The 20,531-nt window shown below is 47.0% G+C and overlaps 1 protein-coding gene across 1 annotated transcript in view; it reads left to right on the plus strand.

Moving 5' to 3' along the window:
- The first annotated feature begins 6,145 nt into the window (after positions 1 to 6,145).
- The window catches only part of LOC134737084 (uncharacterized), a 311,572-nt gene continuing 297,186 nt past the window's right edge, over positions 6,146 to 20,531 (plus strand). The window contains exon 1 of the mRNA XM_063642413.1: positions 6,146 to 6,381. Coding sequence (XP_063498483.1) covers positions 6,146 to 6,381 — 236 coding nt within the window. The remainder of the gene's footprint in view (positions 6,382 to 20,531) is intronic.

Consider the following 20,531-nt stretch of genomic DNA (forward strand, 5'->3'; position numbering starts at 1 on the left):
CCGCCTCACCCTCTCAAAGTGCTGGGATTACAAGCATGAGCCATCATGCCTGGTCTAATTTTTTTTTTTTTGCCACTGAGTCTCTATCTGTTGCCCAGGCTAAAGTGCAATGGTGCGATATCGGCTCACTGCAACCTCCACCTCTCGGGTTCAAGCGATTCTCCTGCCTCAGCCTCATGAGTAGCTGGGATTATGGGCTTGCACCACCAAGCCCAGATGATTTTTTGTATTTTTAGTGGAGATAGGGTTTCACCATGTTGGCCAGGCTGGTCTCACACTCCTAACCTCAGGAGATCCACCCACCTCGATCTTACAAAGTGTTGGGATGGTGGGAGAATAAAGATGATCAATGGGGTTCCAGGAAGTGCTGATTCATTAGGAGCTGGCCTTCTTTGTCTCTGCTGCTTGAAATAAAACTAGTCTTGGCTTTCTGTCACCTCAGGGGCAGCTGTGCTGTAGAAGGCACAGGTGACTTGTTAGCAAGTCCTGGTTCTGCCACTTGCTGATTTGCTTAGACAAGACTTCTTTGTGCCTTGGCTTGCCTGTGTGACTTGGTAAATGAGAATTATAAGAATGTCCCTGCCCGGGAGCTGTTCAGAGGCTGAAAAGGAAGACCAGACTCAGTAATGCCTGGAGGCTGCCAGGTAGGGCTGGGGCCAGCATCACCTGAGTCCTAGCAGGAGAAGAAGAGGCAGCCTAGAGTCTTCTGTGAAGTGTGCTTGGAAGAGAGACTGGGGCCAAGCCACAAAAGACAGAGTGCACAGCTGAGCCCCAAAGAAGGATTTTCTAAGAGAAAAGAAAAAGCCAATGAGACAAGACAGCTAGATACTGTGTAGATAGAGTCAGAAAAGAAAAATCTGCATCTTCATAAGATAAATCCGGAGAGACTGTTGAGAGTCTATTAGTGGCAGAGAATTGAATTCAGAGGGGCCAGTTGTGCTGCTGCAGAATCCAGAAAAAAAAGACAGAAGCCGACAAGGCACAGTGGCTCACACCTGTAATACTAGAGCTTTGGGAGGCCCAGGTGGGGGGATTGCTTGAGCCCAGGAGTTTGAGGCTGCAGTGAGCCACAGTTGCACCACTGCACTCCAGCCTAGGGTGACAGAGTGAGACCCCGTCTCAAAGAGAGAGAGACAGATTGATTGAAGAGATAGAAGCTCATTCCAGAGCAATGACCGTGAGCATGAAGAAAGGTAGGTGGGTGAATCTATAGGACTAATCAGTAGACAGACATTGGGAAGAGGAGAACTCAGGTTCATAGCCTCAGCAAGTGGTGGCACCTGTCATAACCACTCTTGAAGCCCTGAAGCCTGTTAGGTCAGGCAGAAAGTAGAGGACAAAATTTCAAATCATACATTTACAAAGAACATTCGTCATGCACTCCAGCCATCCTGAATTGCTAACAGTACATCAACCTATACACATACACACTGTTCCCCTTTGCTCCAATGCTCCTATTCTCTTGGACAAATGGCAAACTCCAACCTATTTTTTGAGTTTCAGCTCTGGCCCCACCTCCTGGGGCAGTCTTTTCAGCCTTTGCCAAATAAATGCCTCTCTGTGCTTCCACCACACCTGGGATTACCCCCTCTCATTCTGCTCTCACAAGATCTAGGATGTCCATTCGTTCACTCATTGGTTCTATATGGAGCTACTGATATGTGATTCCTGACCCAATAGAAAATGATGAGGATGGCTGTTTGTCTGACTCAAGCCTTTGTGAAATGATTGATGGTTCTCTAGGCCTTTTTCTGTTGTTCTCTCTGCCTGGAACACTCTAACACTCTATCTGGTTTTTATGGCTGGCTCCTTCTTTCTTTTTTTGAGATTGAGCCTCTACCTGTCGCCCGGTGGAGTGTAGTGGTGTGATCTCTGCTTACTGCAACCTCCACCTTCCAGGCTCAAGTGATTCTCCAACCTCTGCCTCCCAAGTAGCTGGGACTACAAGGTGCATTGCCACCACACCTGGCTAATTTTTGTATTTTTTGTAGAGATGGGGTTTTGCCATGTTGGCCAGGCTGGTCTCGAACTCCTGGCCTCAAGTGATCTGCCTGCCTTGGGCTTCCAAAATGCTGGGATTATAGGCATGAGCCACTGCACCCGGACGGCTGGCTTCTTCTTGTTGGTCAAATTATCTAGAATCAATTATCTTCTTGCCCCATTTTCTCTTTAGCTCTCTGCCGAGATTTATTTTCTCAATAGCATTGACAATTGTTGAAATTACCTTGCTTATTGGCTTATTTGTCTGCTTCTTCTCACTAGAATATCAACCTCACAAAAGTAGGGACTTGGGCTGTCTTATTGCACACATAGCCCTGAGGACTAGCACAGTGCCTGGCACATAAGAGGAATTTGATAATGTTTGATAAAGGAATGAATGGGTTTTGTAGATAAGGATGCAGATATAGGGCCAGGCATGGTGGTTCACGCCTGTAATCCCAGCACTTTGGGAGGCTGAGATGGGCAGATTACTTGAGGTCAGGAGTTCAAGACCAGCCTGGCCAACATAGTGAAACCCCGTGTCTACTGAAAATACAAAAAGTAGCTGGGTGTGGTGGCAAGTGCCTGTAATCCCCACTCAGGAGGCTGAGGCAAGAGAATCCCTTGAAGCCAGGAGGTGGAGATTGCAGTGAGCCCAGATTGTGCCTGGGTAACAGAGCTAGACTCCATCTCAAAAAAAAAAAAAAAAAAAAAAGGATGCAGATATAGAAAAGGTAAAGACTGGTACTGAGCATAAAATTATTTCATTATAGAACCAATACTAAACAACCATGAGAACTGCACTCACAGAATGGAGAGTGGTAATTGAAAGACAATAGCACAACGAGGCTAGCGCAGTGGCTCATGCCTGTAATCCCAACACTTTGGGAGGCTGAGGCGGGTGAATCACTTGAGCCCAGGAGTAAGCCAGGCATGGTGGCACGTACCTACTCAGGAGGCTGAGGTGGGAGGACTGCTTGAGCCTGAGAGGTGGAGGCTGCAGTGAGTCGAGATTGTGCCACTGCTCTTCAGTCTGGATGACAAAGTGAGATCCCGTCTCAAAACAAAAACAAAAACAAAAACAGAAAACAACTAACAAATATAGGTGAGGTAAAGGGAGATGTGAGAAAATGTGTGAATGTAATAGTAAAAAGTTGCCTGGACTTTACAATGATGAGGCCTACAAATAAAACATCATCATGCCACTCTTTTCTAGCTTTTCATTATCTTTTCTGAACCCTTGTAGCCTTATTTAGAAAGCAGTGCTTCTCATGTGGTAAATAAATATTTAAAACATAACAATTTCTTTAGCTTTATGTTAGCTTCTTTTTCTTCTATTAAAAAAATCAGATTTCTTAAAAATTGCAACTGTGAGATATTAGCATTGTAAAATATTTTTCCTATCTATTTGTCAATCTCGCATCCATCTGTTCATCTATATCAAGATGCCTCTATGTATCCATCTGTGCCCAAAAAGGCCTTATCTGATATTCAGGAAAATTATTTCTGGCTGATAAAATTTGTTTTTCTTCTCTATTTTTTTTTTTTTTGCAGAGTTTTAATGTTTTACAATGTGTATGTATGCGTGTGTGTGTGTGTGTGTGTATATAATATGACTTTTGCAAGAAGAAAAGTGACTTTTAAAAAATGAAAGCAGGCCTGGGCACGGTGGCTCACGCCTGTAATCCCAGCACTTTGGGAAGCTGAGGTGGGTGGATCATGAGGTTAGGAGATTGAGACCATCCTGGCAAACATGGTGAAACCTCGTCTCTACTAAAATACAAAAAATTAGCAGGGCACGGTGGCGCACGCCTGTAGTCCCAGCTACTCGGGAGGCTGAGGCAAGGGAATCGCTTAAACCCGGCAGGCAGAGGTTGCAGTGAGCCGAGATCGAGCCACTGCATTCAAGCCTGGTGATAGAGCAAGACTCTGTTTAAACAAACAAACAAACAAACAAAAAAACAAAAGCAGATATACCAAAATGTTTATTTTGGATGGTAGGAATATTAAAATATTATTTTTTCTTTGTATTTTTACTGAAAAAGTGTTTTAATTCTAAAAAAGAAATTAATAAAAAGGAAAATGTGAATCTAAGATTAGTGAATGAGAGCTGGAGACCCAGAGAGGGCAAACAGCATCAAGGTCAAATTTGAGTGAGTCCTGGGTGAAAGTGTCTTTTCAGCCAGGGGAGATTTTCCATGCAGAAGCGACTGGGCATCATCTGCCAGGACATGGACAAAGATGTCTGCCATTAGAAGCTGGACCTCTCATAGCCCACCAGCATTCCCCAGGAGGACACTGGCTTCCTCAAGGTCACAGCCTTTGGTTTTTGGAAAAAATTATTAAGCAGTGAAAGGATTAAGGTCTCACTGCTCCTATGGCATGATGTATAGATGCAGAGGTTTCTAATCATCCTCTCTTTATATTTTAAAAGATGGATGACAACTAGATGACAACTGCAGCCCAGTCCCTCTCAGAGCCGGGCACTAAACAGACACCTGTCTAGCCCCTCACAGAGAGCCAGGCACAAAACAGACACCTGTCCAGCCCCTCACAGAGAGCAAAGCACAAAACAGACACCTGTTCAGCCCCTCTCAGAGAGCCAGGCACAAAGCAGAGACTTGTCCAGCTCCTGGCAAGGAGCCAGGCACAAAACAGATGCCCATGAGTGTAAATGAATCTGTGAAACAGGCAGAACAGGAGCATCAACTGAGTAATTTTTTTTTTCTTTTTCAAATAAGAACATTTGCGTTGAGAAGAAGCCATGGGAAGAGATGTGATGAAACACTACACAGAAGGAGGGAGGAGCCTCCAGGTAGGTTGGAGTGAGTAGGATGTAGGGTAGCCCGCAGGGGAGAAGAGGGGCAACCTTCTGTTCCATAATATTGAATTCACCCATTTGTGTGTCCAATTTTTCCTGGGCTGTGACGTCCTTCTAGGGTCCATGAGTAACCCCCACCCCATTGCCTAGCAGGGTGCCTGACTCCCCTTAAGTGCTCAGTAAACGTTGAACTGGACGGGCACTGGGGTGGTGGCTCACACCTGTAATCCCAGCAATTTGGGAGGCTGAAGCGGGTGAATCATCTCAGGTTAGCAGTTTGAGACCAGCCTGGCCAACATGGTGAAACCTCGTCTCTGCTAAAATTACAAAATTAGCTGGGCGTGGTGGCGCGTGCCTGTGATCCCAGCTACTCCGGAGGCTGAGGCAGGAGAATCGCTTGAACCCGGCAGGCGGAGGTTGCAGTGAGCCAAGATCGGGCCACTGCACTCCAGCCTGGGTGACAGAGGGCAACTTCATCTCTAAATAAATAAATAAATAAATAAATAAAAAAAATAAACTTTGAACTGAAGAGAGGCAGCTCTTACATCTGTCTAGTCTCAGGTTTAGGCAGATAGAACAAGATAACCACATCCCACACGGGAGGCCAGTGTCCACTTGCTCCTTTGGAGGAACTATTGGGCATTTAAGGGACTAGTTGAACACACTCTGTAGGTTAACTCTGCCCGGAGTGGAGGGAGCTGCGCAGACAGCTGGCCCTCTGCACGGGTTTGCAACTTGGCTCCTGGAAACAGCGGGAAACGTCGAAGGAGGCGAGAAGGTTCGTTCGCCCCTCTTACCAGGCCCGCGGATGCTGGGTGATACCCAAAGAGGCGCTCAGATCACTGGAGTTGGAGCTCAGTTGGCCGTCTTTTGCGGGAACTGCACCCATCCTGGAGCATCCCTGGCCCTCCTATTTCACTGAACTCGCCTTCCTCAGCAGGCAAGTGGGAAGACCGCTTGCTTCCAGGACGATGTGGGGAGGGTAAGAGGGCGTAGGGAAAGACTGAGGAAAGCGCGGCGCACAAGCGAGCTGGTATCACCGGGGATTCCCTCCGGTTCGGTGGGACTCCTGCGCGCTTGTATCGAGGGCCCCCAGCCCAGGGCAGAACCTACCCTCCGCTCCCGGAGTCTGGGCCCTTGGCGGCCGCAGTGGCCCAAGCCCGCCCCGCCTCCGCGCGGCCCTCTCCGGCTCAGTGCCTTGCGCTGCCGGGAAGCGGGCAGAGGGGCGCACCGGGCGGCGGGCGGGGACCTGGGGAAGGCCGGGAGCGCGGGGACCCAGGACGCACGCGGCGGGCCGGGCGGCGCGCGCCTCCCCCCTCCCCCGAGGCCCGAGCGCGAGCCGCCATGACGTCACGGGCCACCCGCCAGCCCCGCGCTCCTCCGGGCAGAGCGCGTGTGGCCGCCGAGCACATGGGCCCGCGGGCCAGGCGGGCTCGGGGCGGCCAGGACGAGGAGGGGCGACGAGGAGCTGCGAGCAAAGATGTGCCCCGGGACCCCCGGCACCTACCAGTGGATTTCCTTGCGGAAAGGATGTTGGCGGCCCCTGTGACCTGTGGAGACATGGCCATATCTGCCCTCCAGTAAGTTCCAATTTTGTCCGCTGCGTTTCTGGAAACTCGAGCCTTGGCCTTGGGTAGGGATGCGCTGTGAGGAGTCGGACGGAGGAAAGGGGCTTTCGGAATCCAATGTGTGTGTGCTAGGCGTGCACTGTCCTCATCACCAGCCTCAAGACTGGTGGCGAGTTTGGGCGTTTGGGGAGGGGGAGGGGAAGGGGATGACACCGAATGGCCGGTGCATAGAGGCAATTCTGGATTTATGAACTTGATCAAAGGCATATTAACTAATTTCTAAAAATAGACCCCTCTGCGGTCAGAACAGATTTGGAGCCACGATGTGGTTTGGAGGCCCCTCTGGCGAAACTAGAGGTCTGTGAATGTGTGATCCTCCCTCCATCCTTTGACCATCACTCCCCCCTTCCTCTCACACCCCCTCAGGGCTGGGCTAAGGTGATTTCCAAAAACTCTGTAACTCCGTGTTTTGAGACTTTCTCAGTTTTTGCATCGCATGTGAGGGTTTGTTGGGTGCTCCTAAACCCTCATCATGGTAATTTTTCTTGGCTGGGCTGTTGATTTAATTAGGTTTGCCTTCTCTTGCTAACGTGCTCTTATTTATGCCAGTGTTTGTGGTTCTGGGTGTAGACTTTCAGGAAGCACAGCCATGAAGCTGCATGCGTCTGTGTGTGGATACCTCATGCATTTTCCTGATGGTTTGCAGGCATGGAAGATTCTTCTGTTCATCTAAGCTCCTGACTTAAGGCCCTTCTAGAACATTAGAGAGGAGAAGAAATCACGTGCAAGGATTTAGGGACAAGAGGATGAGGTTTTGGTGTTTTCTTTCTGGTATCAGGTTTTCCAGAGAGAGGCTGTTAGCCTGTCTCTCGCCCATTCCACCACTGTGAATCCTGGCTACTGGGGCTAGTTCCTTGCTAGAAAAAAAAAACTCTAGAGAAATGTGTTTGTGTGTGGTGGGTGGGCGGGGGCCCTGAGGATGCAGGGACTGTGTCTGCTGTGTTGTCTGTTATAAGATGTTTCAGACCTATTTTGCATACTGGCAGCGACAAGTTGAGACTTGTTCAACTTGACACAGTCCTGTGGTCATAGCGAATCTTTCTAAAGCTCTGATCAGTCAAGAAGGGGGTTGTATCAATCCTCAGAACCCTGAGTGGAACTTTCTAAAGGATTTATTAGGAGAAAAACCTTCCTGGAAGCTGCAGAAGGACAAATACAGAATCCGTGTCTGGGAGAAACCTCGTGGCCTGGTCTCCATTATTTGAGATGAGTTACATCTTGGAGGTGAGGACGTGCCTCGTGGTCTAAAGCTTCGGCACAAGGGCCCAACTGGAATTCCTCTTATGGGTATGACTGTGGGGTATATGCTGTACCCATTGAATTCCCAGAGCGATTTGTTAAGTGGTTATGTTGTTGTTTTGCCTGGTTAAGAGTGGCTTATTCTTGTTGCCTTATCTACCTTGAGTGCAGAATTTTTGCATAAACGGCTTCTCTTGAAAAATAGAAGAAGTCCGTTTTTGTTTTGTTTTGTTTTTTTTCTGATTTACTTTCCTTTTCCTCTGTCTTAAACACCTTCCCCCGCCCCCCGCCACCTCCATGCTGTATGTTTCTGTGGCTGGAGCTTTTCTGCACTGGAAAGGAGGAGTTCTCCCCTCTGTTCTGACATATCTGATCCCAACTAGTTTATATGATTGCTGGTCTGAAAACCTGGTGAATTCTCACTGCCCACATCAAATCAACTAACTCCCTGTTCTTTAGTTGTTTTTTTTTTTCCGCCTCCTGAGCGGTAGGCAGGCACTCTGGCTGGGTTCTGGAGCCTGTGTTTGCCATGCCTGGGCCTTCTGCCTGCCCAAGATGGACACGTTTCTCTGGCAGCTTTGTCAAGCGATCTCCTGGACCATAAGACACCTTGCTCTTTCCTCCTGTTTGTGTGAGTGGCCCTGCATTTGGGCAGACCGTAGGCAGATTATCTGGGGGAAGTGGAAGACCTTGGATAGTTGCCGGTCCAGGTTCTCTGGAGAGGCAGTGGCAGGCCTGCTGATGGCTGCCCCTTTGCTATGTGTTTTATATATCAGGTGGCCCTTCTGGATGTGTGGCCTTTTTATTTTGCATTTCCTTTCATAGTTGGCTGCAGACATGAGATTCTCCTTTTTCTCTTGTTTTGCTATTTTTTTTTTTTTTTTTTTTGAGACAGTTTCACTCTTGTTGCCCAGGCTGGAGTAAAATGGCTCGATTTCGGCTCACTGCAACTTCCGCCTCCCGGGTTCAAGCGATTCTCCTGCCTCAACCTCCCAAGTAGCTAGGATTAAAGGCATGCATCACCACACCCAGCTAATTTTGTATTTTTAGTAGAGATGGAGTTTCTCCAGATTGGTCAGGCTGGTTTCGAACTCCCAGCCTCAGGTGATCCACCCGCCTCGGCCTCCCAAAATGCTGGGAGGCCTCCCGAGTAGCTGGGATTATGGGCGTGGACCACCACGCCCAGCTAATTTTGTATTTTTAGTAGAGATGGAGTTTCTCCAGATTGGTCAAGCTGGTCTCGAACATCTGACCTCAGGTGATCTGCCCTCCTCAGCCTCCCAAAGTACTGGGATTACAGGAGCCACGGCACCCGGCCTTGTTTTGCTTTTTGTTGTTTCCTGATGCAGATTTGTGATCTATTTAAGGGATCAGGACCGCACCCTGTACCCCAACTTATATTCCCAGTGTCTGTGGTGGGACCCTGACTGAGGATGGGAACAGAGCAACAATCTGGAATCATTTGGACCATTGAGTCCTGTGGACAGTCACTTCAATATCATCCCTAGAGAGTCTCAGAAATTCAAGGCCTTTTGGAATGCTGCCAAAATGGGTCCTTTGGCAGGAGCCCCCTTTATCTCTTCTGTTTTCTGACTTCAAATAATCTAAGGAACTAGTACCGGTAATAAATAGCAATTAATAATAAGAACAATAATAGTGCATGTATAACATGGACATTGTTTATCACGCAAAGCATGTTCTTCACCTTCTACTCCCTACAACTCCATGAGGCACTTATAATGGAATGTCTAGCAATGGTAGAGTTCTCGTTGTGGGGCAGGGTTGGTTCTAACACTTCAAATTATATGATCTCATTTAACTTTCCTATAAAATAGGATGATTATTATTGTGGTTTTGCAGATGAGGAACCCACAGCCCAGAGAGGTTAAAAATATCCTCCCAGGTCACACAGCTTGGGAGTGGCAGAGCTGTAGAGATTTGGACCACAGTCTTTGACTTCTTAGTGTGACTCTCAGAAGTTAGAGGATAGTGAGGTTAAGAACAAGCAAAGGGCTGGGCGCAGTGGCCCACTCCTGTAATCCCAGCGCTTTGGGAGGCTGAGGCAGGTGGATCATCTGAGGTCAGGAGTTTGAGACCAGCCTGGCCAACATGGTGAAACCCGGTCTCTACTACAAATACAAAAAATTAGCCGGGCATGGTGGCACGCACCTGTAATTCCAGCTACTTGGGAGTCTGAGGCAGGAGAATCGCTTGAACCCGGGAGGTGGAGGTTGCTGTGAGCTGAGATCGCACCGTTGTATTTCAGCCTGGGCAACAAGAGCAAAACTGAGTCTCAAAAAAAAAAAGAACAAGAAAAGGGTATACCCCTTGGCCTTGAGCAGGACAGAGTGTGTCCCCCACGCACCTCAGGCACAAACAGAAAGCTGAACATCTTGCACGAAGATACCTCGTGCTCTGGCTGCCGGCCTTTTCCGCAGCCATGGAGCAGTCAGAGACAAAGGGGCCAAGAGGCCTTAGGTAAGGGCTGCCATGCTGGAAAGTTCTGGGCTGTGGGTGTGGGCAGGAGTCATGGGTAGAGGTCAGAAGCCGCAGTCTTGGCTGGGTGCGGTGGCTCACGCCTGTAATCCCAGCACTTTGGGAGGCCGAGGCCAGCAGATTACCTGAGGTCAGGAGTTCAAGACCAGCCTGGCCAACATGGTGAAACTCTGTCTCTACTAAAAATACAAAAAAAAAAAAAAAAAAAAAATTAGCCCGGTGTGGTGGCACACGCCTATAGTCCCAGCTACTCAGAAGGTTGAGGTAGGAAGATCTCTTGAACCCGGGAGACGGAGGTTGCAGTGAGCCAAGATTGCCGCTGCATTCCTGCCTGGGAGATAGAGTAAGACTTTGTCTCAAAAAACAAACAAACAAATGCCTCAGTCTTTGTGCAAAATCTATAATCATTTGCAAGAGGCTGCAATCAGGTATACCACTGGATTTTGTGACCAAAACTAGGTTTCAGGATTTAATTAAAAACAAAAACAATGTCAGGTCATAAAACACAAGACTTATATGCATGATGTGGAAATGGTCTCATTCATTTTTTAATTGCAAAATTCCGAACTATCTGTTTTTTTTTTCTTTATCCTTTCCTTTGTGTGTGTGTGGAGGGGGGAGGGGAGGTATGGGATATTGTTTTGTTTATCTGCCTCTTTATTATCATTGACTGTGAAATTCTTGAGAACAGGGGCGTCTAAGTGCCCAACACAGCCCTGGTACTTTGTTGAATCAGATGGCTGTCAAGAGCTGCTGCTTCAGCCCGGCATGTTGGCTCATGCCTATAATTTTTGCACTTTGAGAGGCTGAGGCAGGAGGATTGCTTGAGCCGAGAAGTTTGAGACCAGCCTGGGCAACAGAGTAAGACCCTGTCTCTGTAAAAAATAATAAAATAAAAATTAAAAAAATAAAGAAAGAACTGCTTTGTCTTCAAGGAAACAAGATACACAGTTTACAGTCGTTATCTTTTTAGATGTGAGACAGCTTGACATGGTGGGAAGTGGGGGGCTTGCCTGTAGGGAAAGCACGCTGATGAAAAAGAAGGAAAACAGACAGTAGCGGGAGGCACTGGGGATGTCTCAGGGAACTGAGGAGTGTAGATCTGGTTACTTTTGGGCAAGTTACTTCTCTGAGCTTCATTTTCCTCATCTATAAAATGGTTTGCTGTGATGATGAAACAAATGATGAACAGAAGGTGTCTGGCAGAGGACCTGGGCTCATAAGTGAGCACACAGTAAAAGTTAGCTAATATTATTACTGTTCCAATTATTGAGCTTTATTACTTCCTGTGGCTGCATGAAGTGGTGGTTTCTGAATAGAAAGGTAACATTCTAGTTGACTAGATCTTAAGGTGGCAGTGACTTCACTATAGTTCTCTGCAAGCATCAGAAACAAACCCTGGCTTATGTAAGTTAGAAACAGATGAGAAAGTAAATAAAGCTGCAGAAGTGGGTCTCAGGAAGGACAGGAATCAGAGGGCTGTCCCTCGGATGTCAGACTGCCTTTGCAAGTTACTTCAGGTCACTGTGCCTCCATTTCCTCAGCTGCTGAGCAGGGGAGGAGAATCGCTTCTCCCTCCCAGGGATGGTGCAGAGCACTTAGCAGAGCACTTAGCACAGAGGAAGTAAGCCCTTTGGTAAAACATTTGAGTAAAGCAGTTATTATTTATTATTCTTCAGGGCTCTTTTTTCTCTGGTGCATTAGCCCCAACATTGACTACTTGGTTCAAGACTGATGGATGCATTCATTTCCTGAGCAGTTACTGTATGCCTGGCACTGTTTTAGCTGCTGGAGATCCAGCAGGGAGCAGAAGAGACAAAAATCCCTGCCCTCCTGAAGCTTCTGTCCTAGTGGATGTCACACAGTAGTGGCGCAGGCTGGTCCCCAGAGACAGCTGGGGGACAGATGGAGGCAGTGCAGGCAAAAGCTAACTCCCGTGCAAAGTTGCCCCGGCCCCACTGTGTTAACAGTAAAGTGCTTAGCACAGGCTCTGGCACATAGTAGTTACTATGTAGTGGTAGTTGCTATGTTTATTATTATTATATTATTCTCCTCCCTCATAAAATGGCAGCCTCCCTTTCTTCCATTCCCCTTCCTGAGTTATTTTTTCTCGATAGTGCTTATCTTCCTAGTATACCATATGTCTCTTTTCTCCCACTAAATTGTAACCCATTCATTTTTCCAGGATATATTTGTTGTGTGTCTACTCTGTGCCTGGCATTGCTGTAGATGTTGGGGATGCAGAAAGGAAGAAAAAGGACAGATTTCCATGCTAGAGCTTAGGTTACAGCTGGGTTAGACAGATAAGGAACAGCAGACATAATAAAGAAGGACATGAATTGGGTATTCAAGATTATGAAGTGCTGTGGGAACAGGCCGAGCAGGGCCAGTGTCTGGAGGGCTGGGGCGTGGTGCTGCGTAGTTAAGTTGGCCGGTCAGAGTCAGGGCAGGCTCCATGGAGGAGCTGACGTTAACCTCCACCTGAAGGAGGGGAAAGACGGGCGTTTCAGGCTCTGGGGAGAGCTAGGACAGAGGTGGAGGCAGGAGTGAGCCTGTGGGGGTGAGGAGCAGCCAGGAGAAGTGTGAGATGAGAATGGCGTGAGCAAGGGAGATAGGAGAACCTGAGCAGCATGCAGTGTGGAGCCTCACAGAAAGCCTGCAGGGCATTCCAAAGATTCTGTCTTTTACTCTGTAAAATGGGGAGCCCTTGCAGTGTTTTTTGTTTTTGTTTTTTGTTTGTTATGAGACAGAGTCTCGCTCTGTTGCCCAGGCTGGAGTGCGGTGGGGCGATCTTGGTTCACTGCAACCTCTGCCTCCCGGGTTTAAGCAATTCTTACACCTCAACCTCCTGAGTAGCTGGGATTACAGGTGCGTGCTACCACGCCTGGCTAATGTTTTTATTTTTGTAGAGATAGGGTTTCACCATGTTGGCCAGGCTGGTCTCAAACTCCTGACCTCAAGTGATCCACCCACCTCAGCCTACCAAAGTGTTGGGATTACAGGTGTGAGCCACTGTGACCGGCTTCCTTGCAGTATTCTAAAATGGAAAGTAATTTGATATGACTTGGCTTTTGAAAGCCAAGTCAGATCAAACCAGTCTGGCTGCTGTGTTGAGAAGAAACTAAATCAGGTTCAGGAGCTAGAGCACCAGGACAAACATGCACAGAGTGTAAGTGCCGGGTCCAGGCTGGCAGTGGTGGATGGGGCCACAGGAATGGACTTCTAGATTGTTCACTGTTGTATCCCCAGCAACTTAAACTGTGCCCTCCATACGGTAGCTGTGAGCCCTATGTGACTACTGGGCACTTGAAAGGAAGTTAAGATGTACTGTGTGTTAAACGCACGTTGGATTTCAGAGACTTAGTGAGAAGAGTAAGATTTCTCATTATTTATTTATTTGTTTATTTATTGAGACAGAGTCTCACCTGTTGCCCAGGCTGGAGTGCAGTGGCATGATCTCGGCTCATTGCAACTTCCGCCTCCCGGGTTCAAGCGATTCTCCTGACTCAGCCTCCCAAGTAGCTGGGATTACAGGTGCACATCACCACACCCGGCTAATTTTGTATTTTTAGTAGATATGGGGTTTCACTACGTTGGCCAGTCTGGTCTCGAGCTCCTGACCTCAGGTGATCCGTCTCATTCAGCCTTCCAAAGTGCTGGGATTACAGGCGTCAGCCACTGCACCAGGCCTATTTGTTTACTTATATGAGACACGGTCTCACTCTGTCACCCAGGCTGGAATGCAGTGATGTGATCATAGATTATTACAGCCTCGACCTCCCAGGCTCAGGTGATCCTCCCACCTCAGCCTTCTGGGCAGCTGGGACCACAGGTCTGTGTCACCATGCCCAGATAACCTTTTTGTATTTTTGGTAAAGCTGGGGTCTCCCTGTGTTACTCAGGCTGGTCTTGAGCTCCTGGGCTCCAGCAATCTGCCTACCTCAGCCTCCTATAGTTCTAGGGTTACAGGCGTGAGCCACTGCACCCTGCCAAGGTATCTCATGAACCAATTCTTTGATGTTGATTACATATTGAACTGATAATGTTTTGGATATATTGGGTTAAATACAGTATATTATTAAAATTAATTTCATCTGTTTTTTCTAACTTTATGGCTACTAGAAAATCTAAAATTACATGTGGCTTGAATCATATTTTCGCTGGATGGAACAATGCCTTGGATGAGGTCGGCATTTAGTGAATCAAATGTGTGGGTGAGGCACAGGGGTTCTGCCATGAATGAGAAACCGTTGCCATCTTCGGGAAGCTTCCAGTGTGCGAGGCACACTGCAGATGTAACTGCTAGGAGAGAAAGAAGACAGGTTGAAATGGGACCACAGCCAACCAGGCCTGCTGCAGCCCAGAAGCTGGAAGAGAATCGCCTAGGAGGGATGGAAGACACTGGGGTGTTGGGTCTCAGCCTGGGTCTTGGTGACAGCAGTGGGCTGGCAGTGCAGGGGTTCGAGGCCTTGGACTGCAAGTCCGCTAAGGTGGCTGGTGGTGTGTGTGGAGGTAGAAAAGGCAGGTGGGGTGAGGGTGAGGGGCAGGACATGGTGGAGAGCCTGAATAACCAGGCGTAAGTGATTTCTTTTTTTTTTTTTTTGAGACGGAGTCTCGTTCTGTCACCCAGGCTGGAGTGCAGTGGCGAGATCTTGGCTCACTGCAAACTCTGCCTCCCGGGTTCATGCCATTCTCCTGCCTCAGCCTCCTGAGTAGCTGGGACTACAGGCACCCGCCACCATGCCCGGCTAATTTTTTGTGTTTTTAGTAGAGATGAGGTTCCACCGCGTTAGCCAGGATGTTCTCAATCTCCTGACCTCGTGATCTGCCTGCCTCGGCCTCCCAAAGTGCTGGGATTACAGGTGTGAGCCACCGCGCCCAGCCCCAGGCATAAGTGATTTCAACTGGGTCCTGAGAACTGGGCACTTTTCAAGGATTGTCAGCAAGGAGAAATTTCCCAAATATACATCTAGAAAGATGACAAACTCATGTGGAATGTGGATTTAAGGAGGAAGGTACTTGACTTGAGAATTCCAGGATTTTGGTGGAAGAAGGAAATATGGGCCAGGTACTGTGGCTTATGCCTGTAATCCCATCACTCTGGGAGATAGAGATGGGAGGATCAGTTGAGCCCAGGAGACTGAGACCAGCCTGGGCAACATAGTGAGATCCTGTCTCTACAAATTTTTTTTTTTTTTGAGATGGAATCTCGCTTTGTCACCAAGGCTGGAGTACAGTGGTGCGATCTTGGCTCACTGCAACCTCCGCCTCCCGGGTTCAAGCAATTCTCTTGCCTCAGCCTTCCAAGTAGCTGGGGTTATAGCCACATGCCACCATACCTGGCTAATTTTTGTATTTTTAGCAGAGACGGGGTTTCGCCATGTTGGTCAGGCTGGTCTCGAACTCCTGACCTTGTGATCTGCCCTCCTCGGCCTCCCAAAGTGCTGGGATTACAGGCACGAGCCACTGCACCTGGCCTCAAAAAAAATTTTTTTTAATTAACCAGGCTTGGTAGCATGTACCTATAGTCCTATCTTTGGTGGCATGCACCTGTAGTCCCATCTACTTGGGAGGCTGAGGCAGGAAGCTTGCTTGAACCCAGAAGTTTAAGGCTGCAGTGAGTTATGATTACACCACTGTACTCCAGTCTGGGTGACAGAATGAGACCCTGTCTCTAAAACAAATAAATAAATAAATTTTTAAAAGCTAGGAGGTGGGGTTGGTAAATTCATAAAAAATAATATTTCTTTAGTTGAATACAAACAATACAATCGCTGTTTTGTCTTTGCTTGTTTTATTTTTACTTATTTATTTATTTTTGCAGAGATTGTGTCTCACTCCCAGGCTGGTCTGTAACTCTCGGCTTCAAGTTACCCTCCCACTTTGGCCTCCCAAAGTGTTGAGATTACAGGTGTGAGCCACTGTGCCCAGCCTGTGGTTTTTAATGTTTTAATTTTTAATTTTTTTGTATTATAATCATAGTGTATATGTTGCATCTTTTTTTGAGACAGGGTCTCATTCTGTTATCCAGGCTGGAGTGCGGTGGCATAATCTCAGCCCACCACAACCTCTACCTCCCAGGTTCAAGTGATTCTTCTGCCTCAGCCTCCAAGTAGCTGGGATGCCACCATGCCCGGCTAATTTTTCTTTCTTTTGTTTTCTCTTTTCTTTTCTTTTCTCTTTTCTTTTCTTTCTTTTCTTTTCTTTCTTTTTGTTTGTATTTTTAGTAGATACAGGGTTTCACCATGTTGGCCAGGCTGGTCTTGAACTCCTGACCTCAAGTGATCCCACCTCGGCTTCCCAAAGTGCTGGGATTACAGCATGAGCCGCCACATCTGGACACATCCTGATTTTTTTCTTAGTTACTGTTAGGACTTAGGCATTTTTGAATATTATATGCACTTTGTCCATGTCATTTTTTTTTTTTTTTTTTTTTTTTGAGATGGAGTTTCGCTCTTGTTGCCCAGTCTGAAGGGCAATGGCGCGATCTCGGCTCACTGCAAACTCTGCCTCCCGGGTTCAAGTGATTCTCCTGCCTCAGCCTCCTGGGTAGCTGGGATTACAGGCGCCCGCCACCATGCCCAGCTAATTTTGTATTTTTAGTAGAGGTGGTGTTTCTCCACGTTGGTCAGGCTGGTCTCGAACTCCCAACCTCAGGTGATCCACGTGCCTTGGCCTCCCAAAGTGCTGGGATTACAGGAGTGAGCCACCGTGCCCAGCCATCCATGTCATTTTTATTGGGTAGATATTTCTGTTCAGTGACTGTTCATTGCTTACTTTATCATTCCTTTGATGTGGATGCTTAGCTTCATAACAGCCTGTTTATATAGATCACATTTTCTATTTTTCAGTTAATTAAAAAAAAAACAAATTCTCAGTCCTAGGATTATTGTGCATAATGTCTGAATTTTTTAGAATTTCAGGTAAATATTGTGGTTCATGAGATTTGCACAGAAGCTGAATTTGCTGTTTTCTGGTGAGGCACATGATGTTTTTTGCTGTCCGTGATGCACTAACATGTCATTAACATGTATGTACAGTGTTATATGCTCGCACATGTTTATGTGCAGCCTATGCACCTGTATTGGATTTTTCTTCACTCTCATTTATTGGCAGGTATTTGTGGAATGCCTGTGGTGTGCCAAGTTCTGCTCGAAGCCTTGGGTATGCAGTAGTGATCAAAGTAGATCAACTAGTACCAGTTCTTAAGAAGCTTATTGCTAAGTGGGGGAAACAAGCAAATAGACAAAGAAAAAATAACATTATTGTAAGGAATATGAAATACTACATACTAGAATAATATGAAGGGATGGTTATTGTGAGGTAAGGGGGTTCATACTGAAATCATGTCTGAGGAATCAGGATTTGAGTGAGACACGAAGACTAAGTAGAAGTTAACCAGAGGAACAAAGTATTGGCAGAAAAGACAAGACTGATCAATATGACTACATATTAAAGAAAAAGGCACATCTAAGCAACAAAAACTACAACGGTATTAAAAGCCAAATAAAAGACTTAGAAGATATTTGCAATATTTATAACACATTACAAAGCACTAATATCTAGAATGTATGCAGAATTCCCAAAAGTCAACAACAAGAAGACAAACAGCCTTATAGCAAAGTGGGTGAAAGATAGGACCATGCAGTGCTCATAGAAAGCAAAGTAGATGGCTGGGCACGGTGGCTCACGCCTATAATCCCAGCACTTTGGGAGGCTGAGGCGGGCGGATCACAAGGTCAGGAGTTTGAGACCATCCTGGCCAACGTGGTGAAACCTCGTTTCTACTAAAAATATAAAAATTAGCTGGGTGTGGTGGCATGCGCCTGTAGTCCCAGCTACTTGGGAGGCTGAGGCAGGAGAATCACTTGAACCTGGGAGGCATAGGTTTCAGTGAGCCGAGATCTTGCCACTGCATGCCAGCCTGGACACAGAGTGAGACTCCGTCTAAAAAAAAAAAAGCAAAGTGGATGATAAATGTGAAAAGATTCAGAATTTTGCTAACAAAGTCAGGTTTTGGAGATCTAATTTCTAGTCAGTAAAATTCATCCTTTCTAGGATACAATGCTGAGTTCTGATAAATGCATAGAACTGTGTGACACTGTTGTGTAATTATCACAATCATGGCATAGAACATTTCCATCATTCACCCAGATTCCCTCTTTTCCCTTCGTAGCCAGTCTCCTTCTCCCCGCCCCCAGCTTTAACCAACCCCTGAGTTGTTTTCTGATCTCATATATAGTGTTGCCTTTTTCAGAGTGTCCTATAAAAGGATTCATACAGTGTGTAGTCCCTCGGATTTGTCTTCTTTCACCTGGCATAATGCATTTGGGACCCTTACATGTTGTTGTACGCATCAGGGGTTTGGTAGTTTTTATTGCTGACTGGTATTCTGTTGTATGGATATACCACTGTTTGTTTATCTATTCTCCATTTGAAGAGCATCTGGGTGTTTCCACAAGATACATGTTTCATGTTTTACAACGTGCCAGAAATAGGATGTCTGACTCAAGTGTTGACAAGGCACAGGGTGTTCAGCAGCTCTGCTAGTGAGTGTGTGAAGTCACTTTAGAGACCACCTTGGCAGCAGGTAGTGAAATTGGAAACATGTGCAACCCCTTTCCTAGGTAAGATTGAGAATTCACAGTTCATGCTGTATGTTACTTAAGGATATTTAGAGACGAATGTGAAGATTAAAAAAATGGGCTGGAAAGATCTGTATCAAACTCACTGTCATCATCTGGGGAGAGAGGGGGAGTGGGGTGATTGTGAAAGTCAAAGCCTACTTTAACTTTGCCTTTATTGCTTTTTTTAAATTCAATTAATTAATTTACTTGTGGGAACAGAATCTCACTCTGTCAAGGTTGCTGGAATATGAGTGGTGTGATCGTGGCTCACTGAAGCCTCTACTTTCCAGGCTCAAGTGATTCTCCTGCCTCAGCCTCCAGAGTAGCTGGGACTACAGGTGTGAGCCACCGTGCCTGTATTTTTTGTAGAGATGAGATCTCACTATATTGCCCAGGCTGGTCTTGAACTCCTGGCCTCAAGCCATCCTCCTGCCCAGTTCTCCCAAAGTGCTGGGATTACAGGGAGGGCCCACAGTGTCTGGCCTATCTTTAATGCTTTTTTTGAAGAGAAGGTAGATACCTACACATATCGCTTACACAGTTTGAAAATATGTAGAAAAGAAAAAAAGTTTGAAAATACATATGACAAGATGTTCATGGTTGTCAATTCTAGGTTCTTTGAATTTTTCTTTTTCTTTTTCTTTTTTTTTTTTTTTTTTTTTTTGAGACGGAGTCTTGCTCTGTCGCCCAGGCTGGAGTGCAGTGGCACGATCTCGGCTCACGGCAAGCTCTGCCTCCCGGGTTCACGCCATTCTCCTGTCTCAGCCTCCCGAGTAGCTGGGATTATAGTCGCCCGCTACCATGCCCAGTTAATTTTTTTGTATTTTTAGTAGAGATGGGATTTCACTGTGTTAGCCAGGATGGTCTCGATCTCCTAACCTTGTGAGCCACCCGTGTCGGCCTCCCAAAGTGCTAGGATTACAGGCGTGAGCCACTGGGCCTGGCTGATTCCAGCCACTGTCACCCAGGCTGGAATGCAGTGACGCAATCTCGGTTCACTGCAACCTCCACCTCCTGGGTTCAAGCAATTCTGGTTCCTCAGCCTCCCGAGTATTTGGGACTACAGGCACAACCCCCAACATCTGGCCAATTTTTGTATTTTTTTTTAGTAGAGACAGGGTTTCACCATGTTGGCCAGGCTGGTCTCAAACTCCTGACCTCAGTTGATCTGCCCGCCTCAGCCTCCCAAAGTGCTGGGATTACAGGCGTGATCCATGTCGTCCAGCCGGTTCTTTAAATTTCTTTCAAAACAGTTTAGGGAAGGGATATCCTAGCTAAAGATAATAGCATGTGTGAAGGCCCTGAGGCTGCAAAACCTTTGGTGTGTTCAGAGTGTCAAGAGATTCGTGTGGCTGGAAAGGAGTGAACGTCCAGGGTCCAGGTGAACAGGTGTTTGGTCATGGAGGGCCTTAAGTGCTTTTTTAAGTCTTTGGCGGTGGCAAAGCTGGGCGGTGCCTGATTTGATTGACCTTTTTGATGGGTAGATGGTGGATCAATGGAAGCAGGTGGCCCATTTGGGGACTGAATTACAGCAATCCAAGAGAGAGAGCTGGACCCGGCTCTAGCAGTGGAGAGGAAGAGAAGAGGATGAGTTTGATATTTATTTTGGAGACAGAAAGGACTCTTGGGACCGGGCGCGGTGGCTCATGCCTGTAATCTCTGCACTTTGGCAGGCTGAGGCGGGCAGATCACTTGAGGTCAGGAGTTCAGGACCAGCCTGGCCAGCATGGTGAAACCCCA

This window comes from Symphalangus syndactylus, chromosome 7 (genome assembly GCF_028878055.3).
Source record: "Symphalangus syndactylus isolate Jambi chromosome 7, NHGRI_mSymSyn1-v2.1_pri, whole genome shotgun sequence".
Classification (NCBI taxonomy): domain Eukaryota; kingdom Metazoa; phylum Chordata; class Mammalia; order Primates; family Hylobatidae; genus Symphalangus; species Symphalangus syndactylus.